Source organism: Calypte anna, chromosome 12 (genome assembly GCF_003957555.1).
Source record: "Calypte anna isolate BGI_N300 chromosome 12, bCalAnn1_v1.p, whole genome shotgun sequence".
NCBI lineage: Eukaryota > Metazoa > Chordata > Aves > Apodiformes > Trochilidae > Calypte > Calypte anna.
The window spans coordinates 4,220,367-4,233,182 of NC_044258.1; the positions used below are offsets into that span (position 1 = coordinate 4,220,367).

The following is a 12,816-nucleotide window of genomic DNA, read 5'->3' on the forward strand; positions in this document are numbered from 1 at the left end:
TCGGGTTATGGCCAGGGGAGGCAAAGTGGGTCATGTTTCTTTGCCATGAGCTCTCCTGCCAGCGTGCCTTGCAATATTCCATCTGCCTAGGCATTTTGCTTTTCAGTAGTTCTAATTTATTTGCCTGGTGATTAATAACTTGAAAGCACAGATTGGTACTTTGTTGTACTGGTCGCTTTCTGCTTTTTTTTCTCCCTTCCACCCTTTTCCCTGGACTTGGCTGTTTTGTAGAAAGCCCAGTAGCAGTCAAATAGGTCTTGAAAACAACATTCGCCATATGAGAGCAACATTTATGGTATGACGTTTTGTCTTCAGAGGACTAATTCCTCAGAGATGAGCTCACTGCTGACATCTCTCTGACTGTCTTATGCTCTCCTAAGCTCCTTCCAGAACTCTTCCTCCATGCTGGCTGCTGATGAGGCTGCTATGCTGAAGCCACCCTCTCTCATGCCAACCAAAACTGATTCTTTGATTTCACTTCTGTGCATCTCCATATCCATCTAGATTAAAAAAGGTCTCTCACCACTGTCTTATGGAAACACCTAGTCCTGGAGAAGTGGGAGATTGTTCCATAGGTGACTTTGGATACGGGAAGCAGGGATAGGAGCAACTGGTGACTCCCATGGTAAAAGGAGAGGGTCCCTCAGGAGCTGCAACATGACCTGTGCTATTCTGTGTATCCCTGGGAGACTTGGAAAGGGAGAGAGGATGAGGTGGGAAAGTTTGCTGCTGTTAAAGCAAAGTAAAGGTAAGGTGGCTGTGAGGCAGTGACTGGATAATGAAACTGTCTGTGAAACTCGGTGTAGGGAAATTCAAAGTGTTGTACTGAAAGGGGAAGAGCCTCAACATCATGCACGGAATGATAAGCCCTGAGCTGATTTTTTACTGGAAGGAATGAGATGGGAGTGGGAATACTGTCTTTATTAAGTCAGAAAAAGAAAGTAGGAAGTTAGAAGCTTATAGGAAGGGGATGCTGGATAAGGAAAACTATTGTGCCTCTGAATAAATTAGTGGCTTAATCTCATCTCGAGTAACAGGTGGTCTTGCCAACTCCAAAAGGGTATTTTAGAGCTTCAGAGGTTTTGAGAAAGGGTAAGTTAGATATCTGGAAAGGCACTTATACAAGACAGACAGACAAGACAAGACACTTATACAAATAAACCAGCCTTGGAAAGAGAGAACTAGGGGAAAGCAGTAGGAGAAAGTCCTCTAAAATAGTGGCCCAGAGGGACTGCATGAGAGACTTCTCAGTATGAAAACAAAGTGCTTTTGGCTGTAGTCAGAGAGAGGATGCTGGGCTAGCCTGACCTTTGTCTGAACTCCTACTGCTGCTGCTGTTGTCTTTTCTGTTTATTTGTAGTTTGAAATACTTGGGGGAAAAAAAGTAAACCTGACTTACGCCATGTTTTTGTGATGCTGGCTGCAGCAAAGTCACAGTCCACAGTGATTGGTAGTACAGCTGGTTTCTTACTGCCACAAAATACCCCTGAGCAGACTGAAGGCTTTAAGATCTTTTGTTACCTACTTTACTTGTTCACGTTATATTCAGTCCCTGCTGCATTTGTTGCCCCAACACGCTGGGCAGCAAATTCCTCACATTCATGAGAAGAAACACAGATTGACAGTGTGTCAGTCTGTCAATTTGGTTCATGTTTCACAGCACAGGACTATGTAGACACGTGTGTCTGTGCTGTAACTTCAAAACTTTGCATATTTCTTCCCTAGAAAGCACCTAACGTTCCAGAACCTGCAGGAGCACCTTGAGCGTTTGCTAGCAGAGGAGAATGGCTCCGACGACAGTCGAGGTAGGAGACACTGAGAGTCTGTCCAGTTTTTGCTTCTGCTTGTGGTGCCTAATTGGGAGGACAAGTTGTATCATGAAAGGCAGTTCCCTGAGTGAGTGTTGTTCAGCCCTCCTGTGCTCTATTTTAATGTACCTTTAAACCCTGCCTGTGAGGGGCTTATCAGTCATCCTTGGAGTGGGTCTGCTTGCAGATAGAGGAAGCATATTTCCAGGAAAAAAATGCCTGGAAAAGCAGTTTTGGGGCAAATGTTGAAGATATTTCACTGATGATGATATGCAGAGCCATTGCTGTCAGCAGCAGTGTGGAGTGCTATGCTCAGTGAGAATACAGAGGCTTGTTGGCAGTTTTTACATACTGGTCTCCACTGTGGGCCTCAGGCTGTTGCCTGTATTCTTGCTAGCATCTGTGTCCCTGAAGAAGTCAGTGTTCTTCTTGTGCTGTAGCAGGATCCACAAGCTGTTGTGTTCTAGCTGGAGGCGCTCATCAGGTTCCCAGTTAAATCCTGCACAACTTTTCCTAACAGGTTTTCTGCAACTCTTGTTTCAGATCAGGTAGCAGAGGGCCGGCTTGGTCCCTCTGCTGTGGTGTTGGACCACACAAGCGGTTTTGAGGGGCTCCTGCTTGTTGATGATGACTTACTTGGGGTGAGTGTGATGCTGAGTGCAGTAGAAAATGGTTTTGTGGGACTACAAACACTTTGGGCTTCTTGGTTTGCTCCTCATAACAGATCCCTGTTATCCCTACACTGGCTTTGTAGTGTGTTGCCAATGGAGTCTACCCTGAAAGCTGTGGGATCCTGGAAGAAATGAGCTCTCCTGGGAAAAGGGATAGCAGTACCCCTAAGTCTCAGCAATCACTGAGTGGAGCTGTGAGGAAGTGAAGGGATTACCCTGTGCCCAGGGGCTCACTGAATATCTTGGCTAAGCAGAGGAAAGGCCAGCAGCCAGCTTTCCTGTCCCTTCCTCCATCAGACTGCCTCTTCCTTCCTTCTGGGCTTCTCTAACAGTGGTGGGAGGCTGAAGATGAGGCTTTCCTTTCTCTTTGTTTCCACTAGCTCCCTGCTTGCCCTTTAGCTGATGTTTCTCATGCAGCAGTTCAGCTGAAAGACTGGACTGGAATTTAATCCTTTCCTACTTCAGTAATTTCTGCACTCTTTTCACCCTTTCACTGAGCACACACATCCTGTGCTCCTGTGCTCATTCTTTTCTTAATCTATGCATCCGTTTTTACCTCTTGCAGAGGAGGCTGCCCTGATGTCCTCTTTCCCACCCAAGCTTACCTTGGCTATACCTAAGTCTTACCCTCCCTTCAGAGCATGCTGGCTTGCCTGTGAATTCCCTATTGCTGCTTTCCTCTCTTCTTCATGTCTGTCTTCTTCAGGTCTGTCCTGAAACTGAGACAGTCAGGAGTTAACAGGGTTCAGCTTCTGGGCAGCATGTTACCTGCCAGTCCTAGGCTTGTGCCTGGACACCCCAAGTTTATAGTTTTGTTCTGACTTGTCCCAGATTCAGATGTCTTTCCGATGTATCAGTCACTTTTGCATCCCTGTCTCAAGTTCACTGAAACTGAGACCTCTGAGGTGATATGTCAACACATTGCCCTTGTACTGCTGCTGTGTTGGGGTTTACAGATGAGCTGTGGGAAGGACCTGGATGGTTCCCCAGGGCCTGCTGGCTCAAAGTACAGCTGCTGGGATGGGGAAGATGTCCCATCTTTCCCCTCCACTGTGTTCATGACTAGCTCTCCACCTCCCTTAGGATCAAAACTATCTTTTTGCCTGGCTAAAATATAATTTGTTTGTTGTTCCAGGTGATTGGCCACAGTAACTTTGGGTCCATCAGAGCCACAACATGTGTGTATAAAGGTAAGGAAAGAAACCAGGGATGGTTTGAGAAAAGACTCTAGGAAGAGTGTATGGGGAGTCCCACAGCTAGAGAGCTCAGGAAATCTGGAATATGTTCCAGATTTTGAGCCTTTTCTTCCCCAGTTCATCCACTAGCTTTTCCAGGTAGTCAGAAGGATGGAGAATTCTGTGATGTCAGAGCGAAGAGATAGGAGGGGAATGCTGAGGATGTCCCAGAGCTTCTTTTTGTGTCACAGCTGTTTCTGTGGGAGCAGTGTCAGGTTCTGTTTCTCTAAGAGTGAGCCAGGTGGCAATGATTTACTGTGTAGCATCTTTTTTTCTTTCAGGGAAATGGATTTACGAGGTGCTCATCTCCTCCCAGGGACTCATGCAGATTGGCTGGTGTACTCTCAACTGCAGGTTTAATCAGGAGGTAGTGTAGCTGCTGCACGTAGCACTGGGCTGCTCTCTGTTCCTCCATAGCTTTTTAGGTCAGTGTGGAGCATGTCATTGGTACTGTGCTCCTGCCCTGCTGGCAGTCTGTGCCAAGCACCAGGTCTGCTCTTTTAAAAAACTTTACTGTACTCTGGTCAGTTCAGAGACTGGTGCACAGCGTGAAGGCCTCACATGCAGGGTGCATAGCAGTGCTCCTGCTGCATATAACCACTGCTGGACATTGGCTTTCAGCTCATGTCTTCTCTGGAGGATGTGTAGGTCTGTGGTGCTACCAGCCTATCCCTCTGAATGCCCTCAGCAGCTGGTGCTATGGGGCTTTTTTGCCTAGGAGAGGCAGGCTCAGGCCAGCTCTTCTGACGCAGCAGGTGGGATGTTTGATGCTGGGAAGGGATGTCAGCTTCAGTTTCACTAAGTTGCCACTGCAACATGTGAAAGGGGAGATGATGGGCACCCTGGGTGTCTGCTTCCACAGAAGCTGGAAGTGTAGGATGCCAGTATTATTCTTCTGACCCAAAAATTAGTAGGGAGTGGTGTATTTATCCAAACCGAAGATCACAAGTCACTGGATTTACTCCTGGAGTGAGGACTTTTCACAGGCAGAACATGTACACTCTCAGCTGCTCTCCCTCTCTGCTGGTCTCCCCCTTAAAACCACTCTTGGAATGAGAATGGTCCTCTGTGCTTGGTCTGATCTGAGTCTCCTCTTTCATGCTTTGGTGCAGGAAGGAGTTGGAGATACACCCGATTCGTATGCGTACGATGGGAACAGGGTGCGCAAGTGGAATGTGACTACGACCAACTATGGCAAAGTGAGTAGCTGTCCTCCCAGGTATAGGATGTAGAGTCAGGAGAAGAAAGCAGGTGGCTCCTTCTCCTACCTGGCCTCTGCTGGGCCTTGTGAAATGCCCTCAAGCTGTTCTCCCTGCTTCAGTCTACTTGTGGGAAGGCTGTGTGCCAGCAATAGTTTGTACTTCAGGGGTGCTGAACGTGCTATGTAGGTGATTTGTTTAGCAGCCTCAGCAGACTGATTCCCAGCATAGTGCTGCTGTTGGTCTCTGGAAGGCTCTGGTTCTCTGTAGCATGTCAGAGGATGATGTAGTGTTGGGATAAATACACGTTTGATCCTGTGCATGTTACTAGCTCTGCAGGGAAAAATGATGCCAAGCAAAGGCCCAAGTGGCTTATGTGCAGCTTCCAGAAGTGTGTGAAAACACTTCATGAGTTGCTGTGAGAAGTACTTCTCCAACTGAACCACAAGGGATTGGTTGGGTTGCAGTCATTCTTCTGATGTGGGAACACCCTGGATATATGTTTAACCTTTTCTCTCCCTTTACTGCAGTCTTGGGCAGCAGGAGACATCGTCAGCTGTCTGATAGACCTCGATGAGGGCACCATTGCTTTCTGCTTGTAAGCATCTTTGCCCAGTTCCCTGCTTTGTTGATTTTCTGTGTGTAATATAAAGGTTTCCTCACTGCTCAGCAGGCTGCTGAGTCCTATTTCTCTACTGTAAGTTCCTTGGTAGTTCCAAGTCTTTGTTTTTCTGCTTTGTGTTCAGAAATCATATAAATTGGCTGTTAAGTCTCTTAAATTCAGAGGAGAGCATTTGACAGAAAGACTTTCCAGCTGCAAAGTCTGTAAAGTTTGTTAGGATTTTGGAGGAGAGGGCATCTCTTGTGATGCTTAATACTACAGCTGGTTGAGTCACACTAATGGCTTTTGTGGTCACTGTAGACCTTGCCTATCCTAGATTCACAAAGAGCTGTGAAAAGGCTGATAAATCTTCATCCTCCAACTCCAGTGCACAGTTCAGGCCAGGCTGAATAAGAATTGTTTCCTGGCCCTAAACTGCAGCTGACGATAAATCAGGTATATTGAAACACTTTTAGATGCTCCATGTCATCTTTAAGAGTAGATTGAGAGCATTATCCTTCTATTTCCACCAACACCAAAGGGGTGAGGCCAAGAATGTCTCCTGCCCTTAAAATGTCCTGCTGTTTAGGACATTTTGTAGAGATTTGGGTTGTCCTTGAAGCTGAGTGCATGTGGTGCAGTCTCCATTGCCATCCTGTGCTATGGAATGAGAACAGGAGTGCTGCTGTGCTTCCCATGGCTGGTACTCAGCAAAGCTGTGAACACGTGTCCCAGCTGAAGAGTGACAGGAGGTGTGACTGACTGATGTGTTTGGAGGGGAAGGCGAATACCTGGATTGCCCAGTTGACCTCAGAACCTTCCAACTGTGACTAAAATATTGTGGGTTTTCCTTCTTTCAGGAATGGCATATCCCTGGGAACCGCTTTCGATAACATCACGAGGGGTGCTGGAATGGCTTACTTCCCTGCCATCAGCCTCTCCTTCAAAGAGTCTGTTGCTTTTAACTTCGGCAGCCGCCCACTCCGATATCCTTTAGGTATGGGGAGAGGTCTGAAGGGAGAAGAGGCTCTCTTGAGACCATCTTTGTAGGCTATGGAATATGCATACCTGATCGCAGTTCGCTTTCTTCTGTGGGCACTTGGGCACAGAGCAAGGTCGAGGAGAGAAGCAGCAGATCCCCCCCTCAGCTGGAACAGAACTTCAGGGCACACAAACCTCATTGCTGGTCCCCAACAGTTTCTGAAATGGGATTTGTTTTAATCTCTGAATCAGCAGCTACTGCTGTAGCTGGAGCTGCCTTTTTCCAGGCACTCACAGCTTGCAAAAATCTCACTCTAGCTTGAAACCCCAGTGCTGCTGGGCCTCTTGCCTGCTGGTTGCTTCTACCTCCCTGCCACACAGGACCTCTGATGTGGGAGGTGCGCTGCCTGCTGACTTCCTATGCAAGCACCAAGACCTGCAGCTCCTGTTAGGGCTGTGCCTGTCTGTGACTGTAGTGGAGGCTGCTCTTGGCCTTTCTGGTGGGAGCGGGAGCGTGGTGCAAAGTCCTGGCTGCTTGCAGTAGTGAGGAAGAGGGGATAAGATCAGCTTGTGGCTGATCATCCTTTTAGAAGGCACTGTGGTTTGAACTGTGACCCAGGCATGAGCTGGTATAAAGTGAAATAGGTGCAGCCTAACAAAAGAAATCTCAAAAGGATCAGATTGCATCTTTCCTTAACACCTGCCTACTTATCCAGTGGAAGGTTACCGCCCCTTGCAAGATCCTCCCGTGGCAGACCTGGTGAAGGCTCGAAAGCTGTTGGGCTACTTGAAGAATGTGATCCATATTGGAATAGATGTGGCAGTAAGCTCATGTCACTGGGCAGGGCTGTGGGGCACCATGCTGGGAAATACTGTTCTGCACTTCTTGGCACATGCTGGCAGCTCAGATGTATTCTTACTCAGGAGGGTCTCAGTGCTTGCATGCTTTTGCCTGGGGCATGTGTGTCCCTGGAGCTCTTTAGCTTGCAAGACTCCTGATAGTTCCAGGACTGAAGCTAAATCATAGTGGGCTTTGTTGTTCTCAGTCCCTATGAAATTTCATTCCTAGGATGCAAGGGCTGATGTTACTTGGGATCAGAACTGCTGGATTTGATTTTGCAGCCTTTAAAGAAGAATTTCCATACCCAAAACTTTTTACTGATGTCCTGGTGCAGTGATGTGGTGAATTTTGGCAGATCTGCCTTGAGAACTGTTTTGGTTGTGGCACTTTTAGCTAGAAACCGTTTTTTTAGTGCTAGGATGAGAGATGATCTGTTTATGCCCAAAGCATAAGGAACACCATCTGCTCTGGTCTTGGCTTGACTGGCAGCCTGCTGTACTAGCTGACCTCCTCTGTAGGGATCCCTGTTTGCAAACGATCACGTGCACTTGAACTCTTTTGGAAAAGCAGACTGTCAAGGTGCTTGCATGTGGCTGATTGTACTGATACCTGGACTGCACTGCAGCTCTCCAGAGGCAAGGGCCTGGCTTTGCCAGACAGAATTCCCATATCCAAGGTTTTCAGTGCAGTCAGACACAGGACGCTAAACAGTAGCTGCTCCAGCCCACCAATTCATTCATATGGGTGAACTGGGCTGGATCCAAGCCCTGTGTTTTTTTTGGGTTTGTCATTGCAGGAGGGAAGCTGGTGGAGAAGGACACATCCATGTGGCAGCTGCAGGAGAACCCACAGTACTGATTACACTGGCACACATCTTCAATTATTTCTCTCCTCTCATGGTGAGTTTTGCCTTCCCGTTGAAAGTTTCTGTAGGTGCCTTGCACCTACTGTGCTTGCAAGGGGAGCTTTTGCTGGGAAGTGACTGTGCCTTGGAGGGACTGTTGACCTGACTGTCTGTCTGTAGTGCAAGGTGTACCTGGTAGAAGATGTGCTTATGACCTTCCTGTTGAGCATCCTTGAGCAAGGAGGGGCAGTGGAGGCCCATCCTCTTATTCAGCAGCTACTGGATCTCATGTGGCTTCTTATGGAGGTGAGTTTATTACAGTGCTGGTTCAACCCCAGGGATCACAGGGTGACCGTGGGACATGCTGAGGACATGAACTGTCCCTAGAAAATGCTAGTAGTGATCAGTTTCTTTCCCTTCCTGGTGACAAGATCCCTTTTTTTTGTGTTAGACGACCCTTCACCTAGCTCATCTGGTTGCTGCTTCACACCCAGGAGGGTTGAATGCAGAGTAAGTGGTAATGGTGACGCTGACAAAGAGCTAGCAAGGCATTGCTAAGCTTCTTCAACTGGTGAAGGGACATGTTGAATACCTTCCTGCTTCTGGGAATGTTAAAGTCATCAGTGAGAAATTTGTTGGTCTCTTGGATGTTCTTAATGCTCATGTGATTGTGGAGTTCTTAAGTGATGCCTGCCATGTGCCCCAAGAGATTGATCAGAGTGTGCAGGACTGGGGTGCAAATGGTCACTTTGCTGTCACCACCTCACACTGTTGGGGAAAAAACTCCTCCAACTTCACGTGCCCCATCCTGTTGAAGCTGGATGAGGTCACTCCTTTGTTTGAGGCAGCACTTATTAGTCCCTGGGAATCTAGGAGTGCTGGAGTGGTTACAGAGAGCCAATCCCCACCAGAGAGCTGGTTGGGGACAGCATGTCTGTCCTGTAGAGTAGCATTTAACAGATAATGGGTACTGGCCCAGCCAGCTGTCATGAAAAGTTGAAAAATATCATGACCTCCTCAGGCCCTTAGAAGTGAAGCTGAACACTCTGGCAGGCCTACTGTGTTTGTAGAAGAGTTGGCTCTCATCCTGCTGGTTGGCTATGAGTTGGACTGAGAAAGACAGCTCTTCCACTATTACATTTACAGAAGAGTAACTTCTTTCCTGTCTGGGTTGCATCTGACAACTCTATGTGTTGGGTAGGTTCAGAGTACACAGGGGTGGGTGACTCGCCCAGTAAATAGGACCTGGGACTGTTTTTTTTTGTAGATGACTTTTGGTTGTTTTGACTAGTGTAGAAGCTTGTTTTGCCTGTGGCAAAGCAATGGCACCAACTTCTGCTTGGACCCTCTCTTGTGGAGTCAGAGGGACAAACACTGTAGGTTCAGAACAGCAGTTTTTTCAGTTTAGAAGTGAATGCTTCCTTCTGAGGCCCCGCTCTGGAACTATAGCTGCTCCCAGTTTCAGCGGTTGCTGTTCAATGTATTTCTTACTTTTCTCAGGAATATGAAGTGCATGAGTGCCTCAAAGCAGCTTCTGATGTCCCTGCTGCGGGCTTACAGGTTCTCCCCCATCATCCCAGACCTGGGATTAACAAGTGAGTTACACTTCTGAATCCTCAGGAATCTGTGATTAACCAGCTTCTGTTAGTCCCCATGGCTAAAGGTTCATGATGGGTTTGGATTTTGCTGTTGTTTGATCCAGAGATAGCAATTCTGTAACACTCTACCTATTTGGAGAGTTGCAGTCCTGTTGTGTAGAGGGAGTCACTTGTTGCTTCTCCCATTTCCCTAGATTCACTACCTCCGGCTCACCATTGCAGTCTTGAAGCATGAGAAATCCAGGAAATATCTACTCAGCAATGTTCTGTATCCTTTGTGCCTCCTCTAGTCTCAGTCCCTCTGTCCTTAGTAGTGCAGCCAAGGAGACTGCAATGATCCGCAGGTCCTGGTGGCAGAAGCCACCTTATCTTTCAGAGGTTGTTTCTAATTTCTTGGGTCTCCTCTGTCTGCCTGACACCATTTCCCTACAAAGTCCTGCTTTGAGGAGGGGAGTGGTGCCATGTAGGTCACATCTTACTAACACAGAGGACTTCATTCCTGTCTGCCTGACCTCTCTGATGTCCCTAGAGCAAAAAGACTTTAAGAATATAGCATTTGGGCAGCTTGTGGTAGCTACGTGGGGCTCAGGAAAAGGGGTCTCTGGTCTTGCAGAGCTTTGAGTGGTGGTTTTGAAAAGGGGTCTCTACTAGAGCTCTGGAAGCATTCTCTGTACTTCTCCCAGCATAACTCCTGTTGCTTGCTTTAACTTGGCCACAGCTTTGATGTGCTCCGTTCAGTTGTGTTCTTCTACATAAAGAGCCCGCTGCGTGTTGAGGAGGCTGGTTTGCAGGAGCTCATTCCCACCACGTGGTGGCCAAACCGTTTCACCAAGGGGTGAGTAAGGGCACACCCTCTGAAGAGAGTGGAGAAATGTTATAGCCCCCTGTCCCCATTTTTTCTGTCTGAGGGAGTTGGATGACCCATGTTTCCAGCTCCAGCACTGGTGTGCTCTGCTGACCTGTGTGAGTTGTAGTCTGTCCATTGACATCTTGCCTCTGTTAACCCTTAGAGGTGATGTTTGGGTGTGTTGACAGGGGAGGGGACAATTTTCTGTGGCACAAGGTTTGGAAAGGAACCTCACAGCATCAAAGGAATGTGGGTTGAATTATTTGTCCTCAGAAGATCTCTTACCATTAAGTGTTCCAAGGCCTGGGAAGGCCTCTTTAGGCCCAGCTGCTATCAGCTGCAGTCACACACTGTCACTTGGTTTCAGGGAGTTTCTGCTCTCCATTGGCAAGACATTTTCCCTGTGCGGTGATCTCTTACTAATCAATGTCTTTCCCCAACCAGGGCAAGGAGAGTAAGGAGGTGAAGGAGGGAGTGCTGAGGAAAGGCTGAGGCGGCGGGCATACGAAAGAGGCTGCCAGCGGCTGAAGAAGCGCAATTGAAGGTCTGTGGGGAAGGAGAGGAATTGCCAGGATCCCAAACCTTCTGTGCAGCCAAGGGGACCAAGCCTCAAGCTGCTTCCAGACCCCTTTCACCACCTGACGGTCGGGCTTGTGTTCCTGCCAGGATGGGCCATGCTTCAGAGGCAGGGGTCAGCCATGCCCATATGTGGGGAGGGGTGCTGGGACCCCACTGTACGAGACCTTGCAGCATCCCGACCATGGGACAGCCACTGAAGTCTGCCCTTTAGGGACAGTGTTTAATCAGCTGTCAGTGAATTGTATTGCTAGGGATGGCAGAGGAGAAAATTCTCCACATGATGGTTTAGCAATTCTACTGTCACCGGTGCCTCCTTGGGCCCCCTCAACTTGAGGAGCTGGGGACAGGGTGCTGCAGGGTGGGAGTTAATGTGAAGGTAGTTGCCTCATCTCAAGTCGCTTGTTTTCTGATGCAATGTGTCTCCTATTTTGAGTGGTGGAAGGCCTCCAGGGTTCAGATTTGAAGGCTGCTTGCCTGAACAACAAAGACAGAGGAGGGGTAAGTGCTCTGTAGATCTTTTGCTCCAGTATCTCCACATCACAGGAACTGTAGGTGTAGGTTTAACATCCGCTTTTCCTCCTGCCAGGGGAAGCCTCCAGATACATCTTCCTCAACAAATTCCGCAAGTTTCTTCAGGAGAATGCTAGCAACAGAGGGGTAAGTCAGAGGGCCAGCTTTCCTCCAAGCCTCACCCTGAGAGCTCTCTGGCACCTTCAGGCTGGGAGCTCTGGCCTTTTGGCCAGGCTCCTCACACCAACTGATCAATGAGGTCTAGATGGTGAGGAGAGGGGAGGAGGGAGAAGATCTGAGGCTAGAAACCAAGTAGCTTATCCAAATCCTGTGTAGTGATTCATGGGAAAGTGGTATTTGGGAATAGCCTTGGGTGGGAGCTGAATATCCTACTAAAACCTCTCAGGAAGCATGGATGTAGTGCTCTGGCACAACTGGCCAGCTGATTTTGGCATCCTCTTTAATGCCTGGTTGGGTACTACTCCTTCTGGCCCTGGGTCTAGGCGTGTTGGTCTGCAGGTTTGGAAAGCAGCCATCTGCTGTTTGCAGGAGACCCTTCACTTGCATCTCTGTGTTCATGAAGCAGCCCCATCTTTCAAGGTGGAAGCATGGTGGTACCCATCCTGTTTGTCAGGTGGATCTCGTTTCAGCACCCATGACTTTTTTAGAGGTGGAAACTGGCACTCTCTCCAGTAGTGGGAAGGCTAAAGATGATAGAGGCTGAGCACACAGAATTTCTGCCTGCCCGATGTGGGCTCCACTGGGAATAAGCTGAACTTTCCATCCATGCCCTGGCTGAAACTCTCATTCTTGCCCTAGAACTTGACTGTGTTGTGCCCACTGATACATGGTGTGCTTCCTGCACCGGCCTGATCGCTGCCCTGCGTTTCTTCTGGATGGCCACAAAGTGAGGGACTCCGGCTGCCCTGACAGTGAAGGTAAGGCCTGGGGGGAGAAGGCTTTGGAGTATCTGTGGGGTTAAGACAAGGTTTGCTCCCTGGAAGTGCTGTCCAGGAGGCTGGAAATGTTGTTTCTCCTGGATGCTTGAGCCTTTTGTCACTGTGGCTGTAGTTCCCAGTCACCCTGGAAGTTCCTGTGTGGA

At 48.4% G+C, this 12,816-nt stretch overlaps 1 protein-coding gene across 1 annotated transcript in view; it reads left to right on the forward strand.

Annotated features, from left to right (window-relative positions):
- Positions 1–12,816, forward strand: part of RNF123 (ring finger protein 123) — a 47,581-nt gene that overhangs the window by 4,323 nt on the left and 30,442 nt on the right. Inside the window, 23 exon segments of the mRNA XM_030458578.1 lie at positions 1,726–1,805; positions 2,352–2,449; positions 3,615–3,669; positions 3,996–4,081; positions 4,827–4,913; positions 5,444–5,511; positions 6,375–6,500; positions 7,204–7,318; positions 7,420–7,423; positions 8,136–8,171; positions 8,174–8,235; positions 8,361–8,486; positions 9,681–9,704; positions 9,706–9,772; positions 9,971–10,046; positions 10,497–10,617; positions 11,070–11,094; positions 11,097–11,162; positions 11,632–11,702; positions 11,763–11,861; positions 12,534–12,556; positions 12,558–12,582; positions 12,584–12,657. Of these exon segments, the coding sequence (XP_030314438.1) occupies positions 1,726–1,805; positions 2,352–2,449; positions 3,615–3,669; positions 3,996–4,081; positions 4,827–4,913; positions 5,444–5,511; positions 6,375–6,500; positions 7,204–7,318; positions 7,420–7,423; positions 8,136–8,171; positions 8,174–8,235; positions 8,361–8,486; positions 9,681–9,704; positions 9,706–9,772; positions 9,971–10,046; positions 10,497–10,617; positions 11,070–11,094; positions 11,097–11,162; positions 11,632–11,702; positions 11,763–11,861; positions 12,534–12,556; positions 12,558–12,582; positions 12,584–12,657 (1,614 nt within the window).